The sequence below is a fragment of the Mustela erminea genome, chromosome 5 (genome assembly GCF_009829155.1).
Source record: "Mustela erminea isolate mMusErm1 chromosome 5, mMusErm1.Pri, whole genome shotgun sequence".
In the NCBI taxonomy this organism is placed as follows: domain Eukaryota; kingdom Metazoa; phylum Chordata; class Mammalia; order Carnivora; family Mustelidae; genus Mustela; species Mustela erminea.
Genome location: NC_045618.1, coordinates 37,916,245 through 37,941,707, shown reverse-complemented (window position 1 = coordinate 37,941,707; position 25,463 = coordinate 37,916,245). Strand labels below are relative to the sequence as shown.

Genomic DNA, 25,463 nt, shown 5'->3' with positions numbered 1-25,463 from the left:
GGTAAAATGCATAAAACTTGCCATCTTAACCATTTTTAAGTGTGTAGTTAGTTCAGTAGTTTTAGGTGCATTCATATTGTTGTGTTACCATGCTCCCACTCATCAACAGAACTCTTTTCTTTGCATTGAACTGAAACTCTACCCGTTCTCATTTCCCTCTGCCCTAGGAAACCACCATGCTATCTCATGAATTTGACTACTTTAGGAATCACTTATCTAAGGGGAATCATGCAGTATTTGCCCTTCTGTGTCTCGTTTATTTCTCTGGGCACAATGTTCTCAAGGTTCATTCATTATAACATGTGTCAGAATATTCCATTGTGTGTATATGCCACATTCTGTTTACCCATTCTTCCATTCTTGGGTACTTGAGTTGCTTCCTTTTGGCTATTGTGAATAATGCTACTATGTATGTGGATGTGCAAATATATTTTCACGATATTCTTTCAGTTATTTGGGGTTTATGCCCAGAAATGTAATTAATGGATCATGTGGTAATTCTGTTTTTAATTTTTTGAGGAGTTACCATACTGTTTTTCATAATGGCTACACCATTTTATATGCTTACCAGCAGTGCACAAGATTCTTCACATCCTTGTCAACACTTGTTATTTTCTAGGTTTTTTATAGTGACCCTTTGATAGGTGTGAGGTTGTATTGAGTACGTTTTGTGCTTGTTGGCCATTTGTATGTACTTGGAGAGATTTATTCAAGCCCATTGCACATTTTTTTTATTAGGTTGTTTTTAATGTCATTGAGTTCTTTAATTTAATGTAGGAGTTCTTTTTATGTCCTGGATATTAACACCTTGTATAAGATACTCAAATTAATTAGTTATTCTATAATCATATACAGATTTATGCTCATTATAACAAACTGCAAATCTAAAAGTATAGCATCAAATAAAAATCATTCTTTACTCTTCTTCATCCCACATCCTCCTGAGATTATAACATTCCCAATAGCTTTATTTTTCTGTATTTACTCAGAGAGTGTGCATGCATGTGCTTGTGAGTGGGGAGAAGAGCAGAGGGAAAAAAAATCCTCAAGAAAACTCCCTCCAAGCACAGAGCCCCTTGTGGGTCTTGATCCCATGACATGACCTGAGCTGAAATAGAGTCTGATGCGATGGAGCCATTTAGGTGCCTCATCTTTCTATATTTCGATATATAGACGTAATGTCAGTTATTCCTAAATTTTATTCTTTTAACTCCAATTAAACTATACCATACATATAGGTCTGACTTTTATCACTACAGCAATATTCCTAGGTAGCTTTTTTTGTCCATATATAGAGAGAGTTATTGCATTCTTTTTTCTTTCTTTCTTTTCTTCTTTTTTTTGTTTTGTTTTGTTTTAAGATTTTATTTATTTATTTGACAAAAAGAGAGATCACAAATAGACAGAGAGGCAGGCAGAGAGTGAGAAGCAGGCTCCCTGCTGAGCAGAGAGCCCGATGCAGGGCTTGATCCCAGGACCCTGGGATCATGACCTGAGCCGAAGGCAGAGGCTAACCCACTGAGCCACCCAGACGCCTCTCTTTTTTTTTTTTTTTAACTGCTGCACAGTATTTCATAAATATTCCATGGTGTGTGTTTTTCAGGCTCTTTATTTACAAACATTTTCTATGATTGAAATAATACTGTACTCCACAATCTTGAATTATATATTGTTATACTTGTATAAAAGTAACACTGAAGTATGGACTACTTAGAAGGGAAATTGTTGGATCAAAAGCTATAGTTTTATCTCTTTTTTTTTTTTTTTTTTTTTGAGAAGGAGAGCGTGTTTGTGCACACAGTGGTTGGGGGAGGGGTGCAGAGGAAGAAAGAGAATGTTAAGCCAGCTCCACCCCCAGCTTGAAGCCCATCTTCAGGCTGTGTGATGACTCTGAGATCATGACCTGAGCTGAAATTAAGAGTCAGATAGATGCTCACCTGAGCCACCCATACGCCCCTATAGTTTTATCCATTTTAATTTAATTTTTGAGTAATTACTATATTCATGTGATTGTAAATCAAAAAGGTATAAGGATATGTAAGGAAGAAATTGCATTTCACGTTTGCCTTTCAGCCACCCATTTTCTGTCCCCATAGGCAACAATTCTAGTTTCTTTTGTATCATTCCAGCAATATTTTGTAATAGTATACAAGTAAGTACTATTAGATACTTTAGTTTCCCTTTTTTTTTTGCAAAAATGGTGGCATACTATTTACCTGGTTTTGTACTTTGCACTTACCCAACAACAGATCCTGAGATCTTTCCATAACAGAGCATGAATTATACCTAAATAATTATAATTGCATAATCATAATTATTAATCATGAATGGCTGCATCTTATTCTGTCCTATGAATTATGTGTGTAGACCACAATTGATGAACATCTAGGTTGTTTCTAGCCTTTTGGTAATACTAACAATGCTGTTATGAATTAAACGTGGTATATCAGTGAGAAATTTGAATATGTGAAATTAAGGATTTGTGCATTTTTAATTTGGATAGAAGTTTCTTGGTACATAGAGATGTGAATTTTTTTTTAATCTTTCCTGTATTATCTCTGCGTCTTCTGTGGTTTTTTTTGTTATTGTAACTTTGGGTTCTTTTTTTTAATTTTCGTGTTGGAGATTTTCTTCAGTGTGTCTGCTGGGTTCTTGGTTATCTGTTCATATTTTTAAATGGCAGGTTAAGTTCCATATATAGCCTTATCTGCCGTCGGGCTTGACTTTTAGGTGAGCAAGCTTTATATTGAGAGATTTCTAGATCTGTATGTTCTCCAGGGATCATTCAGTTCTTCGGAAAGATCCCTCTAGAGTTCTGTTTGAGAAGCACATTCTGGCTGCTGGTAGCAGTTCTGGACCCTGGACCCCCTTGGGAAGGGGAAAATGGACTCTTTTTTTGGTAGACTTTAAACACATCTACACACTCAATGTATTCCCTCTTCCCCTCCCCACTACTACCCAAACTGGCTTTAGATTTCCACTTCACCTTTGCTGTCTCTGACTTCTACCCATTCCTTTAAAATTTCTCCAAAGTATTATTATCCTGCCTGAGGAATTTATTTCTGGCTGCTGTTACTCTGTGCCTTGAGGAATTGGGGAGGAGGGAGTATTTTCTCCTTACAATAACTTTCCTTTCTTTTTGTCTTTTTGTTTTTTGGGTTTTTTTTAAGCATATGGTCTGTCCATCGTATTTAGACAGAATCCTTTTTTATTTTGGCATTTGGAAGTGCAACGCAGCATGTGATTATATAACTATCTCAAGTTTTCTTGTCTTTCAGACTTGTCTTCCAGACTGATTTTAACTCCCCATAGTAAGCTAGCACCTTGTAGACAACTTAAACAGTTTAAATGAATATCCTGACAGCCTAAGGCAGAGTAACTTCTAGATCTGTGAGACAATTCTGTTAACAGACTTGGGCCCTACAGTAGAGTTCTCTTCCTCACCTCCTATTTATTCTGTAGCTCATCACGTTCTGTCTTCACTAAACTTTTATAGGCTGAGATCATTAAGTTCTTTAATAATTCAAGCCCATGAATTTGATGAGATAATGTAGTAAAAGCATTATAAATGTATGTGGAAGAACCTTAAATTAACTTTATTAGTTGCATGTTTGTATGCATTTCTCTCACAACTGATGGAAAGAAATTATTATCAAGAAACAACATCCCAGCATATCTTTGGAAACATATTCCTAATTTACTTTACCTCCCGCACCCCTCCCTAACCCCCACACAACCCCCCTTCTTCTTGACCATAAGCAGCAATGCTATTGAATTTCTAAATACTTGGTTAAAAAATGTGTTAGGATGGGGTGCCTGAGCAGCTCAGTCAGTTAAGTATCTGACTCTTGGTCTCAGCTCAGGTCATGATCTGAGAGTTGAGAGATTGAGCCCTGCATGGGCTTCACACTCAGCATGGAGTCTGCTCAAGACTCTAATGCACCAGTACTCTGTCAGAGTTCGTAGTTACTCTGCAAAGGAGAGAGTATTATATAGATAAAATTGTCACTTTAATGTAGTTGATCTCAACTTCAAGTAAGAATTGGAATTACCTGGGGAGCTTTCAAAACAAATCTGTTTCCTACGCCCTCCCTCTGGATACTCTGATTTAATTTTTGTGGGGTGCAGCTGGACATTAGGAGTTTTAAAAGCTTACCAAGTGTTTTACCACGAAACCAAGGTTGACACCTGTTTCTTGAGAGTATTGGTTGACAACTGAAGGGGTTCTTGCCCCCCAGGAGATATTTAGCAGTGCCTGGAGCCTTTTTTGGTTGTCACAATTACAGTTTATTGCATGGATCTATTACAGGGTGCAGACCAAGTGTGCTACTTACCTTCCCACAAAGCATGGGCAGTTCCCCACAATGAAGAACTATCCAGCTCCAGATATCAGTAGTGTTGCTGTTAAGAAACCTGCTTCATACAGTGCTGTAGCAATTACCATTTTATTGGAGCTCTTACTGAATCTATGAATTTGTTCAAGCTAGGTATTCTGTATTCTCTAGTGACTCTAGCCTGGCATCTCAGAGACTCTGTGTGTGCGGGTGTGCTTGTGTATATAAGATATAAATATATATATTGATGATAGCAGTATCACTGATTTTTTTTAAAGATCTTATTTATTTATTTGACAGAGAGAGATCACAAGTAGGCAGAGAAGCAGGCAGAGAGAGAGGAGGAAGCAGGCTTCCTGCCGAGCAGAGTGCCGAGTATCACTGATATTTTAAGTCTCTTTAAAGCCTTGAATGTCCTTAGTTTTTCCTTGGTATTTATTAGTTGTGTGAATGATCGACTAGCAATAAAGAAGCACTTAATGTGCTAATACACTAGATGCTCTTAAAAAGCCAGTTAACTAAATTAACCATTTAATTGTAACATAATGATAATAATCAAGAATCTTCATATTTATTTCATTGCATGTTTTGAGTGGCCTCCTTTTATCAAATAGCTGTTTTGATGATTGCAAATGAACTGTTTTGAAAAAATACACATAATTATTTAAAATTTAATTGATTATTAAAGTATCTATGAATTTTTATTTATTGCTGCCTAACTTCAGAAAATTTGGTGAGAAGGGGCACTTGGGTGGCTCAGTCGTTTAAGCTGCTGACTCTTGATTTTGGCTCAGGTCATGATCTCAGAGTCCCTGTGCTCAGTGGGGAATCTGCTTGAGGGTTCTCTCTCTCCCTCTCCCATTGCCCCTCCCCCTGCTTGTGTGTTTTCTCTTCCCCCTCCTTTCTAAAATAAATAAATCTTTTAAAATAAAAAATGAAAAGAAAATTTAGTGAGAAGGAATGCTAATGGTAAATTGAATTATGATAGCTTAAGAAAAATGCTCTCTTGTTTTTGTCTAATTAAGCTCTGTAATGATAGGTGTGGATAAAAGGAAGAAAGATGCTGACAAGGTCATACTCATTTAACTGGATAGCTCTAACTTGGGCTATTCCTGACGTGGCATTTTTCTTCTCTGCCCCCACTATATCCTATGTGCCTAGTAAGTCTTTGCAGTTAAGATAAAAGTAGTCTAAGAAATGACATAGGCACTGTTTCAGCATTTTTATTTTACTCTTTTAAATTTGCTGATATATTTAGGTCATATTATTGTGTTTAGATTGAAGGTTAAAGGGTACCCCCAACTTTCCAAAAAGACTTTAACAAGATAGTGTGCTTGGATTTATTTTTGTTTATTTATTTATTTTTACTGGATCACTTAACTAAGTGATAGGGAAATTAAACAAGGATGAAAAAATATATGTTTAAAGGAGAAGTACATACAGCAAGGTAGTCCTCCATGGACCATGGAAGAGGAGAGGCAGATTATACTGAGCTCTAGTAAGTCAAGAATGCCAACAGTGAATTAACTATAGAAACAAAAGGCTTAAGCCATTTTGGTTGGGAGGAAAAGACCACATAAGCTATTTTAATCAGGAAAATTCACTGGGCAAATATGAATGTATATTTAAGAAAATAAGCTATATTACAGGATAGAAAGTTTTCAACTACCATTTATTTCATGGAAAGAGCAGCCTAGTGTTGTGCCATGTCTAAAAGATCAACCATAGTGGATACAATCAGAAAAACACAAAACCAGCAAACTAACATTTCACCATCTTATAAAACCGTAATGCTGCCAGGTACTTTGCCAAGTAGACACTGCAAGACCTTAACAAATTCCTAATTTGGGGAATATCATTACTCTTTTAGATGTCTTCACTTTCTGTTCATTACTGTCATCATCTACTTTGAAGAATAGCTTTATTTTCAAGGCAGTTTCTCTAACATCCTACTATAAAAAATTTCAAATGTAACAGAATTTTGAAAGAATAATATTTTTTATTATGTTAGTCCCTATACAGTACATCATTAGTTTTTGATGTAGTACTCCATGATTCATAGTTTGTGTATAACACCCAGTGCTCCATGCAGTCCTTAATACCCATCTCCAGGTTCATCCATTCCCCCCATGCCCTGCCTTCTAAAACCCTCAGTTTGTTTCCCGGAATCCATAGTCTCTCACGGTTCGTCTCCCACTCCAATTTCTCCCCCTTCATTTTTCCCTTCCTTCTCCTAATGTCCTCCATGTTATTCCTTATGTTCCACAAATAAATGAAACCATATGATAATTGACTTTCTGTGCTTGACTTATTTTACTTACATAATCTCCTCCAGTCCCATCTATGTTGATGCAAAGTTGGGTATTCATCCTTTCTGATGGCTAATACTCCATTGTGTATATGGACCACATCTTCCTTATCCATTCATTCATCTATTGAAGGGCATCTTGGCTCTTTCCACAGTTTGGTTGTTGTGGACATTGCTGCTTGAACATTGGGGTGCATATGGCCCCCTTTTCACTACCTCTGTATCTTTGGGGTAAATACCCACTAATGCAATTGCTGGGTCATTTGAAAGAGTAATATAAGAATATCCAGATATTCTCTACCTAGAATTAAGTTTTTTTCTTATACCATATGAAAGTAAGTTGTGGATATGCCTAAGGATAAAACAGTTACTTACAACTATAATATTTTTATCACATCTAAGAAAATTAACAGTTCTACATTCCATCTATTCTCTGGTTTAGAGCTATTTTTAACACAGAAAAAACATTTTTGTCATTTTTGAAGACTACGTATATCTTAATGATTTGAGAACAGTGAAACCAACCTTACTGAGATGCAAATATGATTGGCTAGCTCATATCCCAACAAATGAGTCACTTCCACTTCTGTCTTAAAGTATATGATGCAGATTTATGTAGCAGCAAAAAATCTCAATTTCCTATATGTCATAGATTAAGAAAATTATTCACAGATGGGTGAAATTAAAAATTTTTGTTTAGCTTTTTATATTCTATCTTTTGAGCTAAAAATCACATTATAAAATTCACTGTTTTAAGATTGCACAGTTCAATGGGTTTCTTTTAGTACATTTATAAAGTCATGCATCAGTCACCAGTAATGTCAGAATATTTTCTTTACTTCTCCAAATTCCGTATCCATTAGCAGTCATTATCCATTCTTCCTTCCTATCTGGACTTGCAACAAATAACTACTTCATGGCTAATGAATTTGCCTATTCTGACCTTTCATATAAATGGGACCATACATTATGTGACCTTTCCTATCTGGCTTCTTTGACTTAACAAAATGTTTTCTGAGTTTATCTATATTAATTATATATCAGTACTTCATGCCTCTGTAACCAGATAATATTACACCATGTGAATATACCACATTTTCTTTATCCATTCATCAGTTGATGAACATTTGTGTTGTTTCCACTTTTTAGTATTATAAATAATGCTGCTCTGAAGTTTTTCTGCTTATGAAGTTGCTACAATTTGGTATGGACATGTGTTTTCATTTCTCGTGGGCATATACTTAGGAGTTGACTTGCTGAATCAAATGGCAACTCTTATGTTTTAAGTTTTTGAGGAATTACAAAACTGTTTTTGAAAAATGGCAGCACCAGTTTACATTCCCACCAACAACATAGGAGGATTGCATTTCCCCACATTCTTGCTGTTACTTGTTCACATTTTTGTTGTTGTTGTTGTTGTTATAGCCATTCCAACACATGTGATGTAATAGCCCATGATTTTGATTTGTTTTCTCCTGGTGACTGATGATGATCATCATCTTTTCATGTGTTTATTGGGCATTTCTATACTTTCTGTGGAGGAAATATTCATTCTCTTTCTATGGAGAAATAACCATTTCTCTGAGGAATACTTACTCTCTTACCATTTTTATTTGTTGTTTTCTTTTTTTGTTTAGTTAGATTTCCTCTATATATTCTGGATCCTAGATCCTTATTAGGTATATTATGATTTGAAACTATTTCTCCCATCTTAATTTTTATTAAGTCCAATTTATTTTTTCTTTTGTTGCTTGTCTTCATTTTTTTTTTTTTAAGATTTTATTTATTTATTTGACAGAGAGAGATCACAAGTAGGCAGAGAGGCAGGCAGAGAGAGAGAGAGGGAAGCAGGCTCCCTGCTGAGCAGAGAGCCCGATGCGGGACTCAATTCCAGGACCCTGAGATCATGACCTGAGCCGAAGGCAGCGGCTTAACCCACTGAGCCACCCAGGTGCCCTGTCTTCGTTTTTTTGATAGTATCCTCAAACGAATAAGTTTTTAATTTTTATTAAGTCCAATTTATTTTTTCTTTTGTTGCTTGTGTTTTTAGGTATCAAATCTAAAGAACTATTGCCTAATCAACAGTCATTCAGATGTATACTGTTTCCTTCTAAGAGTTTTATAGTTTTAGCTCATACTTTTGGGTCTTCACATTTTGAGTTGATTTTTGTACACAGTGTGGCATAGGTACCCAGATTCATTCTTTTTCCCATGGATACCCAGTTGTCCCAGCATCATTTGTCGAAAAAACTATTTCTTCCCCATTGAATGGTCTTGGCACCCTTGTGAAAAATCAGTTGACCATAGATATATGGGCTTATGTCTAGACTCTGAATTCTATTCCATTGTTCTGTATATCTTTCTTTATACTAGTCTTAAGAGGTCTTGATTTGTTGAACTTTGCAGTAAGTTTTGAAATTAAGAAGTGAATAGAATCTTCCAGATTCATTCTATTTATTAAGTTTATTTATGAGGTTTTTTTAAATGACATTGTGAATGGAGTTACTTTTTAAATTTTATTCTTGATTGTTGCTAGTATATAGGAATAAGAAATTTTTATATATTGATCTACTGTCCTTCAGTCTTGCTGAACTAGTTACCTCTATGATAGTTTTTTCAGTATATTCCTTAGGTTTTTCTGTATATAATATTGTATCACCTGAGAATAAAGATAGCTTTATCTCATTCTTCTCTGGCTTTTATTCCATTTTCTTGCCTAATTGCCCTGACTGAAATCTCTAGTACAGTGTTGACTAGAAATAGTAAGAGTAGATATCCTCTTCTGCCCAGTTTGAAGGGGGAAGATTTCATTGTCCATCATTAAGTATGATGTTAGCAGTGGGTTTTTCCATTAGATGATCTTTATCAGATTGAGGAACTTACATTCCATTACCACACTGGTGGATGTTCAAGTTTGTCAAATGCTTTTTCTGCACCTGTTGAGGTAATCATATCAAATTTTTGCCTTATGCAATTCATAGAGTATATTACATTATTGATTTGATTAATTCTTATATGTTGAGCCTATCTTGTATTCCTAGGATAAATCAACACTTGGTCATGTTGTGTACTCTTCTAAATATGATGATAGATTCAATTTGCTAGTATTTTGTTAAGGATTTTTGTATCTATATTCATAAGGGATCTGGGTTTTTATTTTTCTTTCTTGCGATATCTTTGACTGCTTTCGAAATCAGGGTAATGTTGACCTTACAGAATGAATGACTTTGGAACTATTCCATCTTCTTCTTTTTTTCTTTTTTCTTTTTTTTTTTTTTGACACATTAACATTCTTAATTTATTAATCCTCTTATGAAAAATCTGCACAATCACCACAGATAAAGCCACTGCAGCATCTTTACTCTTTCTGTTGTCCAATCTCCAGCTCACTTTTTGCCAGCACCAGGATTGGGTTTTGCAGTCCCCCTTACTTTCTTCATTCTGTTCTTGCATACTTTTCACTGTTTTCTTGAGGTCTTCTTCTCATATAGACCATGTCTTGCAAGTCTGTGTTCGGATTCATTTTTCTTTGCATAATCCAAGGAATCATAAGTCATGCCAAAGTCATTTGTCTTGCCACCACCAAAATGGGTTCTGAATCCAAATACAAATATGGCATCTGGTGTGGTCTTGTACATTTTGGCTAATTTTGCCCAAATTTCTGTCTGAGATACTGTTTTCTTTTCGGAATAAAGGACATCAGTAACCATTTGTTTGCGCTGAAGTAGTCGGTTGGTCATGAATTTTCTGGTTCAGATAGTTACAGTGTCATTCATGATGGCGGCCGAACTTCAAGCGGCTGGAGAGGAAAAGAATCCACCTTCTATTTTTATGAAAGAATTTATGAAGGATTGGTATTGATCTTTAACTGTTTGGTAGAATTCAACAGTGTGAGACCATCTAGGCCGAGGCTCTTCTTTGTGGGTACTTCTTAAATTACGAATTCAATCTCTTTTTATAGGTCAGATTGCCTTATTTCTTCTTGAGTCCATTTTGGTAACTTGTGTGTTTCTAGGAATTTATGTATTTTGTGTAGATTATCCTATCTGTTGACGTACAGTTTTCCATAGTATTCTCGTCTATAGTACCTTTTATTTCTATAAGTTTACCTATAAGATTAGTAGTAATATTTCTCTTTCATTCTGATTTTAGTTGAGCCTTTTTTTTTTACTCGATTAATTTAGCTAAAGGCTTATTAATTAGATTTGTTGTCTTTTTAAATACTCAACTTTGGGGTTTGTTAATTTTTTTTCTGTTGGTTTTCTATCCCCTATTTCATTTATTTCCACTCTAATCTTTATAATGCCCTCTTTATACCTACATTAGGTTTGGCTTCCTCTTACTTTTCTAATTTCTTAACATGGAAGATTAGGTTATTCATTTGAGACCATTTTAAATGTACTGAATATGCAGCTATAAATTTCCCTCTCAGCACTGCTTTCACTGTTCTGTAAGTTTTTGGTATGTTGTGTTTTCATTTCTATTCACCTCGAAGAATTTTCTAAAATTTTTTGTGATTTCTTCTTTGACCCATTTATGATTTCTACATATGTATTATTCCTTTAGTTATTGCTTTCTAATTTCATTCCATTATAGTTGGAGAAAATACATTGTATGGTTTTATTTGTTTTAAACATGTTGAGACTTGTCTTACAGCCTAATATACAATCTGTCCTGGAGAATGTTTCATGTGTACTTGAGAAGAAGATATATTCTTCTATCACTGGGTGTTGGAGTGTTCCATGGGTATCTGTTAGGTAGTTGGTATATACTATTATTTATGTCTTCTCTTTCCTTATTTATCCTCTTCTTAGTTCTATCCATTATTGAAAATGGAGTCTTGAAATCTTTATTTATTATTGTTGAATTATCCACTTCTCCCTTCTATTTTGATAACTTTTGTTTTATGTGTTTTGGAGCTCTGTACTTAAGTGCATAATAGGTTATGACTGTTACATCTTCTTGACAGATTGGCCCTTTCATCATGAAAAACTCATTTCTTTGTCTCTAGTAACAATTTTTGTTCTAAAGGCATTTTCTCTGATATTAGTATAGGCACTCTCTTTTTTGGTTCCTTTTGGCATCCTATATCTTTTTCTGTCCTTCTACTTTGACCTATTTTTTTCTTTGAATTTAAAATATGTATGTAGGGGCGCCTGGGTGGCTCAGTGGGTTTAAAGCCTCTGCCTTCGGCTCGGGTCATGATCTCAGGGTCCTGGGATCAAGCCCCGCATCCCTTCCTCTCTCTCTGGCTGCCTCTCTGCCTACCTGTGATCTCTCTCTGTCAAATAAATAAATAAAATCTTTTAAAAAATAAAATATATAATATATAAATATATATAAATCTTTTAAAATATAAAATATATATGTAATATGTAGGTGATATATAGTTTGATAATATTTTATTCTAAATCCATTCTGCCTCTCCCTGCTTTTAATTGAAGAGTTTAATACATTTACATTTAATGTGATTACTGATAAGATAGGATGTACATTTGCCATCTTTGCTAATTTTCTGTATATTTTATGTCTATTTTTGTTCCTCAATTCCCCCATTACTGACTTTGTATTAAATGGGTGTTTTATAATGAACCATTTTAATTCCCTTATTTCTATAGATATAGATATATAGATACATACAATTATTTTCTTTTATGGTTATCCTGGAGATTGCAGTTAACACCTCAATTTATGAAAAGCTAGTTTGGATTAATACCAATTTAATTTCAAAAGTATATAAAATCTATTGCCTATATATGTGTATCAGTTGTGTGTGTGTGTGTGTGTGTGTGTGTGTGTGTGTGTGTGTGTACACTCTCCCATATCCCCATTGATCTTATGAATTATGCATCCATCAACACAGATTTGTATTTGGTGTTTTATGCAATTGTCTTTTAGATCAAATAGGAGAATAAAGGAGTTACAAGCAAAAAGTACATTTAGACTGAATTTTATATTTACTTTGTGGTTACCTTTACTGGTGCTCTTTATTTCTTCATGTGGATTTAAGTTACTGTTTGGTGTTCTTTTATTTAAGCCTGAATGACTCCCTTTAGTATTTCCTGTAGAACCAATCTGCTGGTGATGAATTCTCTGATGTTTTTGTCTGACCATTGAGTTCTCTACTCAGTTAGCTAAGTGGTCAGGTATTGATTGGACAGATATTCCTTTAAACACCTTAAAGCAATAAATCTCCCAGTCTTTGCCAAAGGGCTCTGTGTATGTGGGGGTATGCTGTAAACACTCAATCATACAATTGACAGCCCTTCTTTAGCCTCCACTTCCTACATTTGTGGAGCCTCAGATTTAGCCAGAGGTGAGAGCTTGGGGTCTTCCAGGGTCTTGAGATGCACACAGCCCTTTGCATATGCATTACCTTCTAGAGTCCCAGGAATAAAATGGAGCTTTTCAAAGCTTTTGTGGACATCTTACACACCAGTTCTTCCTTTTAAGGTTTTTGGTTAGTCTTTTATCTGCCCAACTATTATCCACTAAAGTTTAGACATTTGCCTGCAATTTATTTTATTTTATTTTTTATTTTTAGAGAGAGGAGGAGGGGGGCAGGGCAGAGGGAGAAAGGGCATCTTAATTAGACTCCATGCCCAGCGCAGAGCCCAGCTTGGGGCTCAGTCTCACAACCCTGAGATTATGACCTAAGCTGAAATCAAGAGTCAGACATTTAACAGACCGAGGTATGCCTGCCTACAGTTCCTTTCAACAGTTTCCCCTCTGTACCCTTCCATCTCCTCAAGAGAGAAAGCTTTTTGGAGTAGGCAAGTTCTGAGACAGGTCATATATAGCAAAAGATGGGGTCTTACAAGAATCTACCACAGGAAACAAATAATGACAGTTCTTTAGAGAACTGAGAGAGTTCCAGCTGTATGTTCATTCTGACCACCAGACTGAACTGGGAATATTGGACTGTTACTTTTCAAGGCTACCGCTTGATCATGAGGGAATCAGATTAAGGCAAGTTAAAGTGATACAAAGCTGTTCTTATTGAAAATCAGCCTGTTTTCATGGATAAATGCTCTCCAGTTTACTGCAAGTCTTGGGTTAATTTCCAGAGCTTTGAAAAGTTGATACTGATCAGCTTTGCCAGTTTTTCCACTGTTTTATGGAAAAGTGGATCTCAGTGCTTGTAAAGTGCAAATTTTACTGATGTCACCAAAACTATAAAGTTGAAATCCATGAATGTTAAAGGACCAGAAATGTTATTGCAGATCTAACTGCAACACTTTGTTGAAAAGTTAACTGAAATGAGCCAGCAAATGGAATAGCCATCTTAATCATAAGAAATAAACTGCTCACCTGGAAGACAAAAACCTCTGTAAAGACTTTCTTAAAGGTCTATAAAAAAGTATAAACTATAATAAGGACTTCTTCCAAATTATATTTGATATTTCCCTTTGTTACAGAATGCAGTCCAAAGCCTTTATTTTTCAAAGAAAGGCATAATTTTACAGTAGGGAAAGATTTAGACTTTGAAACTAGCCACATCTGAGTTTGATCCTAAATTGGGCATATGCTGGGGAATTGTAGGTGTAGGCAAGTCCTTAACCTATAGTGTTAGTTTGCTTTCTATCATTCTGTAAAATATCATACTCTTTTCATTAAGGTTTAGAATTATATATGTAAACTGTTTATCACAAGGCTTGGAACATAGTAAGACTTCAGTATGTGGCAGCAATTGTTATTATTCAGACTCCCACAATCCAACGTTTTTGCCTTAGCTGATACAAATCTTATTTTATATAAACGTGACAAGAGTTACTGCTCTCCTGGCTTCTGTCACCACAGATTAGTTTTGTTTATTTTTTCAAAATTTTATGAATGAAATTATACAAGAAATTGGTACCTGTGTTCTTTTATACTAAACATGTTTATAAGTTTCATGCATTTTGTTTTGTGTGGTTTTGACTCATTCTAATAGCTGTTCACTGTTCCATTATGAATATATATTCTTTGTTCATGGATGAACATGGGGGCTTTTTTCCCCCCCAATTTGGTTTTCATTTGCATTTCCTTGCATTTAAATTGAGGGCCTTTTTCTGTGTGTTTCTGCCCAATTGGCTCTGTGCTATTTTTGAGAATGTATTTAAATCTTTGCCCATTTTTCTCATCTGTGTAAACATTAAAGGCAGGTTAAAAATATCTCACTTATTTTCTGCTACCATAGTTTCTAGAAGAATGCCATATTGTACATATTTTATCTATATGTATGTATTGACTTGAGATTTTATGCAACAAATCTAATTGGGAACTGATGAGTATTGTTAAGAAGGAGCTTTGTTGGGGTTGCCTAGCCTAGGTGACTCAGTCGGGGAAGCTTCTGCCTTGCTCCAGTCGTGATCCCAGTATCTTGTGAACCAGCCCCATGTCGAGCTCTCTGGAGGGAGCCTGCTTCTCCCTTTGCTCCTCCCCCTGCTCATGCTCCTGCTTTCCTCCTACCCCAGATAAATAAATAAAATGTTTTTTTTCTTTAGAAAGGGCAGGGGGGAGTCTTAGGGCACCTGAGTGGTTCATTTGGTTAAGCAGCCATCTCTTGATTTCCACTCAGGTCATGATCTCAGGGTTGTGAAATCCAACCCTGTGTGGGGCTCCGCACTCAGCAGGGAGTCTGCTTGAGATTCTTTCCCTCTGCCCCTCCCTCCACTTGCATGCAAGCTTTCTTTTTCTCAAATAAATAAATCTTAAAAAAAAAAAAAAAGGGAAGAAGAAGGAGCCTTTTGAAGATTTTGCATTGCCGCCATTGTATGTATGAAATACCTATTACATAAAACTGGCTCATTAGTGGTATAAAGAACCACTCACTAATTAACTACCCTTGCAAATCATGTTTACCCCTCATCTACAAAATGGTATGATTATACAAAGTGATACGGAGCTTATTGGTTTGTTGTTGTAATTGTTGTTAATTTAGACAACTTGTTTCTGTCTGAATTTATCCTCTTACTAACATTTCAGAAATATTTGAAATTACTTAAGAACTATTAGTATAGTAAGATTGGATTTGGATGGAAATTGAGAGAAAAGAGATGGTTAATCAGGAATTCATTGAGCCAAGTCCTGATGCTTCAGTGTTTTTGTTCATTCTTAAACTGTAGGCAGTTACTATCTATATTCATATAACCTGAACATTTTATATTAGGTTAATTTAAAATAAAGAACAGAAGCAATTCAAAAATAAAAGTAAGGGTACCAAAAAAGTTAGCATTACATACAGAGTGTGATCAACATACATATGTATGTGTGTGTGTGTATATATATATACATGTGTATATACATACGTGTATGTACATATATATGTACACACATGTGTATGTGTGTGTCTTCATTTTTTAAAAAGATACTATCCAAAATGATGGTTGTTTTAAGTAGCTCTCATAGGCAATAGTGAGAAATCAAGCCTTTCTTAAGAAATAATAAAAGAAATATTAACCTTTTTTTAAAGGTTTTATTATTTGAGAGAGAGAGCGTGAGCTGGGGGAGGGAGTCACAGGCAGAGGAAGAAGCAGACTCTCCACTGAGCAGGGAGACCCACGTGGTGTCTCTCAGGACCCTAGGATAATGACCTGAGCTGAAGGCACCCCAAATACTTTTTGACAATGATTAAATAGTTAAGAACACAAATTTCTTTTTTTCCCTTGGGATTATTACCTAAAGCCATGTGTAATAATTGGGGCTTCTGGGTGGCTCAGTCAGTTGAGACCCTGACTCTTGATTTTGTCTCAAATCATATCACAGGGTCATGAGATCAGGCTCTGCACTCAGTAGGGAGTCTGTTCAAGATTCTCTCTCCTTCTGCACCTCCCCCATGCACACACACTCCCTCTCTTTCTCTTTAAAATAAATAAATAAACCTTTAAAAAGAATTAAAATCATGGGTATTAATTCCTTGAAAAAGGAAAGGCAAGTTGGAAGGAAACACGTGGTTAATAAGATCATACATAATACTTACTTACATGTACATTATAATTTAACTCTTTTAAAATTAGTTTTGTTGACTTCAAAGTAATCTTTCAGATATATTGTTTCTTTATTAGTTGCTTACCACAAAAATAAGATTATCTGAATTTCAAAAGTGATTTTTTATCTTACTCTAAGCTTGACTAAAAATATTACTAAAAATTTCTCTATAGCGTTTAGGCTAAAAGACACTATAACTAACCTAACAAACTTACGCTGTGCTTTTTCAGTATGCTGTCCTCTGAGACACCAAATCATCACATATATTACACTAAGCACTTCTCTAGTATTCTCTAAGTGTTCTTTCCAAATGCCAGAGCCCAATGGACTTTAGCTATGTCCAGACTTAGCTTTATAATATTGTTCTTCCCAGAATATGAACAACTCACCAGTATCTTTCAGAAAAGAGGTTTCAAACTTGGGGAACCATAATTTTTGCAATTGTCCCCCAAAGAATACCCACATTGCTGGCTCTGATAGGCAGTGGGGCTACACTTGTAGTTTCATAGGACAATGTCTGTTTGCATACTTTTAAAAACTGCTACCTAAGGATCTGGTTTCCCTTTAGCTTGATTCTAGGTGTTGAAATCCTCCTGTTTGGGGCACTGACAGGTTTTGGCATATATTTAACTACTGGAAGCTATTAAGATTATACAGACTACTTGGACAAACACAGAAGTTTGAGATAGCTAAGAAGTAGGGCAGAGTTGATCGACAAGGCTCACCTATGTGAGTCTACTCCTTCAAGATTGGGAAGGTGGCTGTTTTATCTAATGCATAGAAACCAGTACAGAGTAGAGCAAAATGAAAAAGAGGAATATGTTCCAAAGGGAAGAACAAGGTAAAACCTCAGAAAATGAAGAACTTTTTCAGATGTAAATAATTTACCTGTTAAAGAGTTCAAGTAATAGTCATAAAGATGGTCACTGAACTTGGGGGAAGAATGGATGAGCATTGTGAGAACTTCAACAAAGAGATGGAAAATGTAATAAAGTACCAAATAGAAGTCACAGAGCTGAAGTCTACCATAACCGAACTGAAAAATACACTAGAGGGGTCAACAAATACTAAACGAAGCAGAAGATCAGTGACCTTGTAGATAAAGCAGTAGAACTTGACCAATCAGAGCAGCAAATACAAAAAAGGAGACCGTGGTATCTTAAGGTACTTACTGGACAAAATCAGTAGACTAACATTCACATTTTATACGAGTCACAGAAAAAAAGAGCTAGAGAAAGGGGCAAATTTATTTGAAGAAATAATGGCTGAAAACCTCCCTACCATGAGGAGGAAACAGAGACCTGGATCCTAGAAATTCAGAGAGTTCAAATTAAGATGAACTCATAGATCTACACCAAGATACATTATAGTTAAAATGTCTAAGGACAAGGAGAGAATTTAAAGCAGCAAAAGAAAAGCAACTTGCTATATACAAAAGATGTACGTGGCACATCCCCCATAAGACTACCATCAGATTCATCGGCAGAAAATTTGCAAGCCGGAAGAGAGTGGTGGAATATATCCAGTGTGCTAAAAGAAAAACATTTCCGACCAAAAACACTCTACCTGGCTAAGTTACCATTGCGATGTGAAGGAGAGATAAAGAGATTTCCAGAGAAACAAAAGCTAAAGGAGCTCATCACCACTAAATCATGTTAAAGGGACATCTTTAAATAGAAAAGAAAAGATACTAACTAATAAGAAAATACATGAAAAAGTAAATCTCATTGGAAAGGCAAATATATACTAAACATAGTAGAATAATCATAAATTAGTGTGAAGTATGGGAAACAAAAGTAAAGATAACTATGATTACAGTTTTTAAGGGGTACATTAGATAGTTATAACATAAAAACATAAAACATGGAGGGGGAAGGGTAAAGATGTTGAGCTTTAAAATGTGATCACACTTAAGTTGTTACGAGCTTAAAATAGGCTACTGTACAGATACGTTGTTATATGTGAGCCTTCTGATAACCACAAAGCAAAAACCTATAGTAAATACTCATATGATAAAGAGGAAGCAGTATAAACATATTACTAAAGAAAGCCATCACACCACAAAAAGAGAGTGAGGAAAGAAGAAAAGAACAGAGGGAAACTACAAAAACAGCCAGAAAACTATTAATAAGATGGCCGTAAGTACATTCCTATTGATAATTTATTCCAGGGATGCAGGGATGGTTTAGTATCTGCAAATCAACATATGATATGCCACATTAATAAATTGAGGGGTTAAAATTATGGTTGACTGAGTAAATGCAATATAAGCATTTAACAATTCAACATCCATTCATGATTTAAAAAAAAAAAAAAAAAAACCCTCAGCAAAGTGGGTATAGTGAGAACATGCCTCTATATAATAAAGGCCATATATGACAAGCCCACAGCCAGGATCATACTGTTAAGATTAGGAACAAGACATGCATGCCCACTCACAGTACTTTTAATCAACATAGTATTAGAAGTCCTAGGCAAAGCAGTTAGGCAAGAAAAAGAAATTAAAAGCATCCAATTTGAAAAAGAAGTAAAACAGTTTTCAGTTGATGTGATATGATATATCAAAACCCTAAAGACTCCATCAGTCTTGACGGAATCTCACAGCTGTTAGAACTAATAAACGAATTCAGTAATGTTGCAGGATATAAAATCAATACACAAAAGTCTGTTGTGTTTCTGTAATTATGAACTGTCAGAACTTAAGAAAACAGTCTCATTTATGATTGTATCAGAAAGAATAAAATACCTAGGAATAAATTTAGCTAAGGAGGTGAAAGAACCTGTAAACTACAAAACATTAAGGAAAAAATTGAACACACAAACAAATGGAGAGATAGTCCATGCTCATGGATTGGAAGAAATAATATTGTCAAAATGTCTATACTATCCAGAACGATCTACATATTTGATGCAATCCCGATGAAATTTCTCATGGTGTTTTTCACAGAAATAGAACAAAGAGTTCTAAAATTTGTATGGAACCACAACAGACTCCAACTAGCCAAAACAGTCTGGAGAAAGAAGAACGGAGCTAAAGGCATCACACTCCCTGATTTCAAACTCTGTTAAAAAGTCTGGTAGTTAAACAGTATGGTACTGGAATAAAAACAGACACATGGATCAGTGGAACAGAGTAGAGAGCTCAGAAATAAACCCGTGCATATATGGTCAATTAAATTGTGACAAAGGAAGCCAAGAATATACAATGGGGTAAGGACAGTCTCTTCAGTAAATAGTGTTGGGAAAACAGGACAGCCACAAGCCAAAGAATGAAGCTGGGCTACTATCTTCAACCATACACAGAAGCCAACTCAATAGTAAATAGTGTTCATCCCACTATTTATAATAGCCAAGATAGGGAAAGAACCTAGGTCTCCATTGATGGATGAATGGAGGAAGAAATTCTGGTGCACACACACACACAAATATTCACCAAAGAAGTGAAATCTTTCCAGTTCAGACAATATATGGATGGACCTTGTAGGCATTATGCTAAGTGAATTAAGACAGAGGAAGACAAAGACTATATGATCTCTCATATGTGGAACCTTAAAAGAATAAATAGTTCATAGATATGGGGAACTGACTGGTGGTTGCAAAAAGGCAAGGGTTGGTGGGGGTGGGAGAAATGGGTGAAGGAGATCAAAAGCATGGATCTTGAAATCATGTGTGAAGACAGTAAAAAAAAAAAAAAAAAAAAGGAGAAGCCATGAATTATAGCTGTCCGTGGCTGACACTATTCCCTTTCAAATTTTTGCTACCCAAAATAAGTGTATGTTCTTATAAGTAAAAGTAATTATACTTTATAACATTTTATACACATGCAATACTCTCTTCCTTGATTTTCTACGTGGCAGTGTAGGGTGACCTTTTTGCATCACACTTTTTATAGGTGGTAATGTGCTATTGCAGTGAGACAGCTTAATTAAGTGCATTTTAGAGACTGTTGTCTCACCATCCTTATCATTAACATTTATTGAATTCCAGTACTATAAATAATGCATATATATTTTACATGTAATGAAATGTGTGTGCATGTTTTCATATAAATTATGCTATGGCCATTTTTTTTTTTTAAACATCTATAAGAAAACTAGAGCTCCTATTTAATGGTTTTGAGACTTAGTGTCTCGGAGGAGTTTAGGAACAACTCTGCATGGTTTAAAAAATTAAAAAAAAAAAAAACCTGCCTCAAGGTCATTGGGTGAATTAAATAATTTAATGCATACAGAGCACTCAAAAAAAATATCCAGGTGTGTAAGCTAAGGGAGCCTAAGGCTGTATTTTTGCCCCTAGTGTCCCATGACTTTTGTTTATATTTTTGTAACTTTAAGCAATGTTTAACTTTTATAGTTAATTTGTAAATGGCATGAATAAACATTAAAGATTCACTTACTTCCAAAGATTTTGAGTGATGTGTTGATGATCATATTGAAATTGGGCTTCATTTCAAAGTCTTAAAAGTACACTATTTAAAAAAATGAGATTAAAAAAAATTTTTTTTTAATTTCCTTTTTTAAAAAAAGTCTCATTTTAAGGATGGCAATGGAATGTTGGTTATCCTGTGAATGGACCATTGTTCTTTCCATTTTTTAAGTCTTGGGTAAATATAATCTGACACTGAGTTAGGTATCAACTGACAGTTTATCTTTTTTTTTTTCCTTTCAGATTTGATTTAAATTCAAGTTAGTTCACATGTAGTGGAGTATTGGCTTAAGATGTAGAATTTAGTGACTCATCGGTTGCGGATAACACCCAGTGCTCATTACGTCACATGCCCTTATGAATACCCATCACCCAGTTACTCCGAATCCCCCCTAACCTCTTCTCTAGCAACCTTCAGTTTGTTTTCTACAGTGTAGAGTCTCTTATGAGACTCCCTGTCTTTAGTTTTTCTTCCCTTCTCTTATGTTCATCTGTTTTGTTTCTTAAATTCCATATATGGGTGGAATCATATGGTATTTGTCTTTCTCTGACTGACTTATTTCACTTAGCAAATGTACATACTATATTTCTATACACATCATTGCAAATGGCAAGATTTCGTTCTTTTCGGTGACTGAGTAATATTTCAGTGTGTGTGTGTGTGTGTGTACACTCATTTTTATCCATTCATCAGTTGATGGACATTTGGACTCTTCCCATGTTTTGGCTATTGTGGATAGTGCTGCTTTGAACATTGCAGTGCATGTGCCCTTCAAATCACTATTTTTATATCCTTTGAATAAATACTTAGTAGTTCAGTTGCTGAATTGTAGTGTATTTCTGTTTTTAACTTTTTGAGGAACCCTCTACAGTTCTCCAGAGTGGCTATACCAGTTTGCATTCCCACGAACAGTATAAGGGGTTTCCCCTTTTCCCCCACATTCTTGCCAGCATCTTTTGTTTCCTGGGTTGTTAATTTTAGCCATTCTGACCATACCTGATACTATATGTTGCTTGATCAACCTGCAGTTTAAGTTATGAACCAGGAAAATCAGATGTAAACTAAGATCTCCACATGACCTGGAATAATTTATAGTTGTTACATAGCACTAGTTTCAAAATTATGAATAAGTAATCTAAAAATATTTCCTCAGATTAAAACAAAATATTTGAATATCTATATCTTCCCAGTGGAGAATGGGCCCTAATAATGAAATACTTTTTCTTTGAAATTTAGAACCACTAAAAATTGAATAGGCCATCTTAAAATATAGAGCCCTCCCTATCAGGGGAGGGTATTCACATCGATGTAACCCATCAGTTAGGAGAATGGCATTTCCACATCCATCAGGAAGTTGAACCCTACAACTTCTAAACTCAGTGCCAGTTCTGAGAGTTCATAAAGTTAAGGAAATTGAGGACCTGCTCCAGTTATGGTTGCTTTTAATTTGAGACTCTGTTTATTTTCTCTTTGACATGTAAGATGTCAAAGTATAGAATTTTGAATTATTAGCAATTTTATTCTTAACATTGCCTACTATTTTTTAGGAGGAATAATTTAAGCTGTTTATATATCTGCAAAGTACTTTTTAATACCTATCCACTAAAGAGTTTGTTAAAGATAAGTTCATTATTAAAAAATAATAAGCATTCTTCCAGAAGGGCAATTCCTGTCTTTTACATGTCCTCCTTATTTTTTAAAGAAAAATTTTTTTATTAATGTCTACATCCAACATGGGGCTCAAACTCATGACTCCAAGATCAAGAATCATATGCTCTACCAGTTGAACCCACCAGCACCCCAGAATTCCTCTTTTAGTGGAATAAATAAGAATCAAAAAACGTTTCACATTCTGAAGTCACACCCAGAATTTAACAAGCAAACTTTGCATTGGTTATTTTGATATTTAACTTTGCCGACCTTTCACACATCCCTTTTGCCAAAGTAAAAAATTTTGGTATACTAGTGTAATGAAAAAGCATTAAAACCTAAATCCCAGAGGGAGAGTAGGATAGCTGTATAACTTTTCTCATTAGACTCATTGCCCTCCTTCTCTTTATTTGGTGTCAGGTTTTTGAGGCCCATCCATATACACCAGTGCTGTCAGAGGAGCTTAGTGGACTGTGTTTTCCTTATTGCCTTATGTGTTTCTTTAAAGTTCCTTATTTTAAGTAAGACATAATGTATTAAGACTTAATGCGACCCTTAAATCTTGTTTTTAATGCTGACAATATAGTGGTGAACCAGATAGATATGATCACTGCCCTGGTTGAGCATATAGCCTAAGGGAGGAGACAGAGACAACAAGGAAATTGGCTGTTACATAATATTGTGAGTCTTGAAAAGAAAAAAACAGAGTACACTGATAGGTAAATACTGTGAAGATGTCAGAGGAGGGTGCTGCTTTCAATAGGGTCCTTATTAGAGACACTTCTGAAACAACATTTCAGCTGGGACTTGAAGAATAAGAAAAGTAATTTTTCCAGGTAGAGGGGACGTGTCAAGTCCCTGAGGTGCAAAAAGAACTTCATCTACGGTTTCTTCCTGTGCTGATTTAAACCATAACATTGACTGGTTATGATTTGATACAATTAATTTAAATTGTCAGCACCAGAAAATAGTCACCTCTTCACTTTGTACCTTAAACCCTGTCCCCTGAACCACTCAGAGTATTACATATAGTCTCAAGTTAAAAATAACATATTTAATCTAATACTTCCTGTAAAGGGAATTCTCAGTACATGTTAACTCCTTTCCTTTCTCCCTCCTCTTCAACATTGTTGGGAATGTGTTTGCTGGGCAGCTCTTTTCTCCCCACACCTGCACCAGGGGTGTGTGGAATTTGGTGTGGGTATTGGAGGGGCATAGTCAAGAATAATACCATTGTCTCCAAAACCTGCCCCTAGTATCTCTGTTAAGGCTTCCCAGAGTCCCTACCTTATCCTAAGTCTCATCCAATTTGACTTAAATTTAGGGCACTTCAGAAATGTACTACATAAGTATATACTTATATATATTTTATTACATATATAATATAATATAAATATACATATAAGTATATATAATGCTTTCATATACTAGCAACAGCTAGTATATTCAGCAGCCTATAAGAACTAAAGTCCCAATTACCATTATACCCTGTTCACAGGCATTCCAGTTGTTTTCCTCTTCTCCTTCTTCCTAAATCTCTTTTTGGCTCTCCACTTCATGATATTATCAAGAAGCTGCTCTGGTCAGTGCTGAAAAAGAGGTGAGGTAGAGAAATAGCACTGGATTCCCAGGGATTTCCTCTGATTTCCTGTTTGGTGTTGCTCAGGCAGTGCTTCTCTTAAAGGCCTTGGAGGCCAAGACAAGACGTGGCCTTGGCCTGCTGCTGAACTGGCAAAGGAGGGATTGGCGTCTTACCTATGACTGGCAGATGCAGAGAAAAACAGAACACCTGATTCCAATGGTAGTTAAGACTTGGCTTTTTTCCCTGTTCCCACTTGAAGTTACTGCTTTACAGAGTACTTTTTCCTGGCAATAATAGCAGTGGTAGGGGTGAAGAAAGAACACTGGACCTTCAGAATCTTTCTCTGTGCCTTCATTTTTTCCCCCTTATCAGTAAAATGAGAGTGTTGGTATAGATGATCCCTAAGGTCCCTTTTAAGCAATATGTTTACATTTTAAACCATATAGTTTTGTTTCTTTTTTCTGACTTACATAATGTGTACACTGGAAATTATCTCAGTATATGAATTTGATACTTCTCTGGAAATGTAGAGCCCTACTGGTCAAGCTGGACATACTCAGACTGTAGGGTTGGATTGTAATTGGACGACTTTGTACTGGGGTTATCTCTTACAGTGAGTTTTTGGGATGCTGTTGAAAGCAGGAGTACTGTGTACCCTGAGGATGAAACAAGCTAACTCAACCTGAGTTAGTCTCCAAAAAGTTATGGCCAGTGAAATTTGTGGTGAGTGACTCAAAGATGTGGTTTTAAATTTTGTTAAAGTGGTCAAATTATATTGAAATAGCACTGTCCTGTGTAACTCTGAGTTCTGTTGCTCTAAATTGGTCCCTCCTTCTTTTTCAGGAGCTATTGTGACAATCTTGGTTACCATCCATTAAGTGCTGCTGACTTTGGAAAGATCATGAAAAATGTCTTTCCAAACATGAAGGCACGTCGTCTGGGCACAAGAGGCAAATCTAAATATCCTTTACCAGAATGGTTTTTAGTAATCGCTTTAGTAATCACTTAGAACATCTGCTGTTGTAGGTCAACTAGCAACTATATTTAGAAGTAAATTTAAGTCAACAAATATAAACGACTCAAAGTTCTTAGTAGAATAATTGCAGACATTGTTTTCCTGGCTACATATCAAACTGCAAGAGAAATAACAAATAGTGGTTTTAGATTATGATAGATGTCACCATATTCTGTCAC

The 25,463-nt window shown here is 35.5% G+C and overlaps 1 protein-coding gene, 1 long non-coding RNA gene and 1 pseudogene across 8 annotated transcripts in view; 1 reads left to right on the top strand and 2 right to left on the bottom strand.

The window, feature by feature from the left end:
- The window catches only part of LOC116590623, a 51,582-nt gene extending 47,388 nt beyond the window's left edge, over positions 1–4,194 (bottom strand). For both annotated transcript variants that reach the window (XR_004285681.1, XR_004285682.1), the window contains exons 1-2: positions 4,157–4,194; positions 2,240–2,286 (exon numbers count right to left, since the gene is read on the bottom strand). This is a non-coding gene — a long non-coding RNA (uncharacterized LOC116590623). The remainder of the gene's footprint in view (positions 1–2,239; positions 2,287–4,156) is intronic.
- The window catches only part of RFX7 (regulatory factor X7), a 137,330-nt gene that overhangs the window by 98,938 nt on the left and 12,929 nt on the right, over positions 1–25,463 (top strand). For 5 of the 6 annotated variants that reach the window (XM_032342645.1, XM_032342644.1, XM_032342642.1 and 2 more), the window contains one exon: positions 25,113–25,229. In XM_032342645.1, the coding sequence (XP_032198536.1) occupies positions 25,113–25,229 (117 nt within the window). Of the gene's footprint in view, positions 1–24,904; positions 24,993–25,112; positions 25,230–25,463 lie in introns of those variants that run through there. The other variant, XM_032342647.1, reaches the window with a different exon arrangement.
- On the bottom strand, positions 9,927–10,418 carry LOC116590620 (annotated as a pseudogene).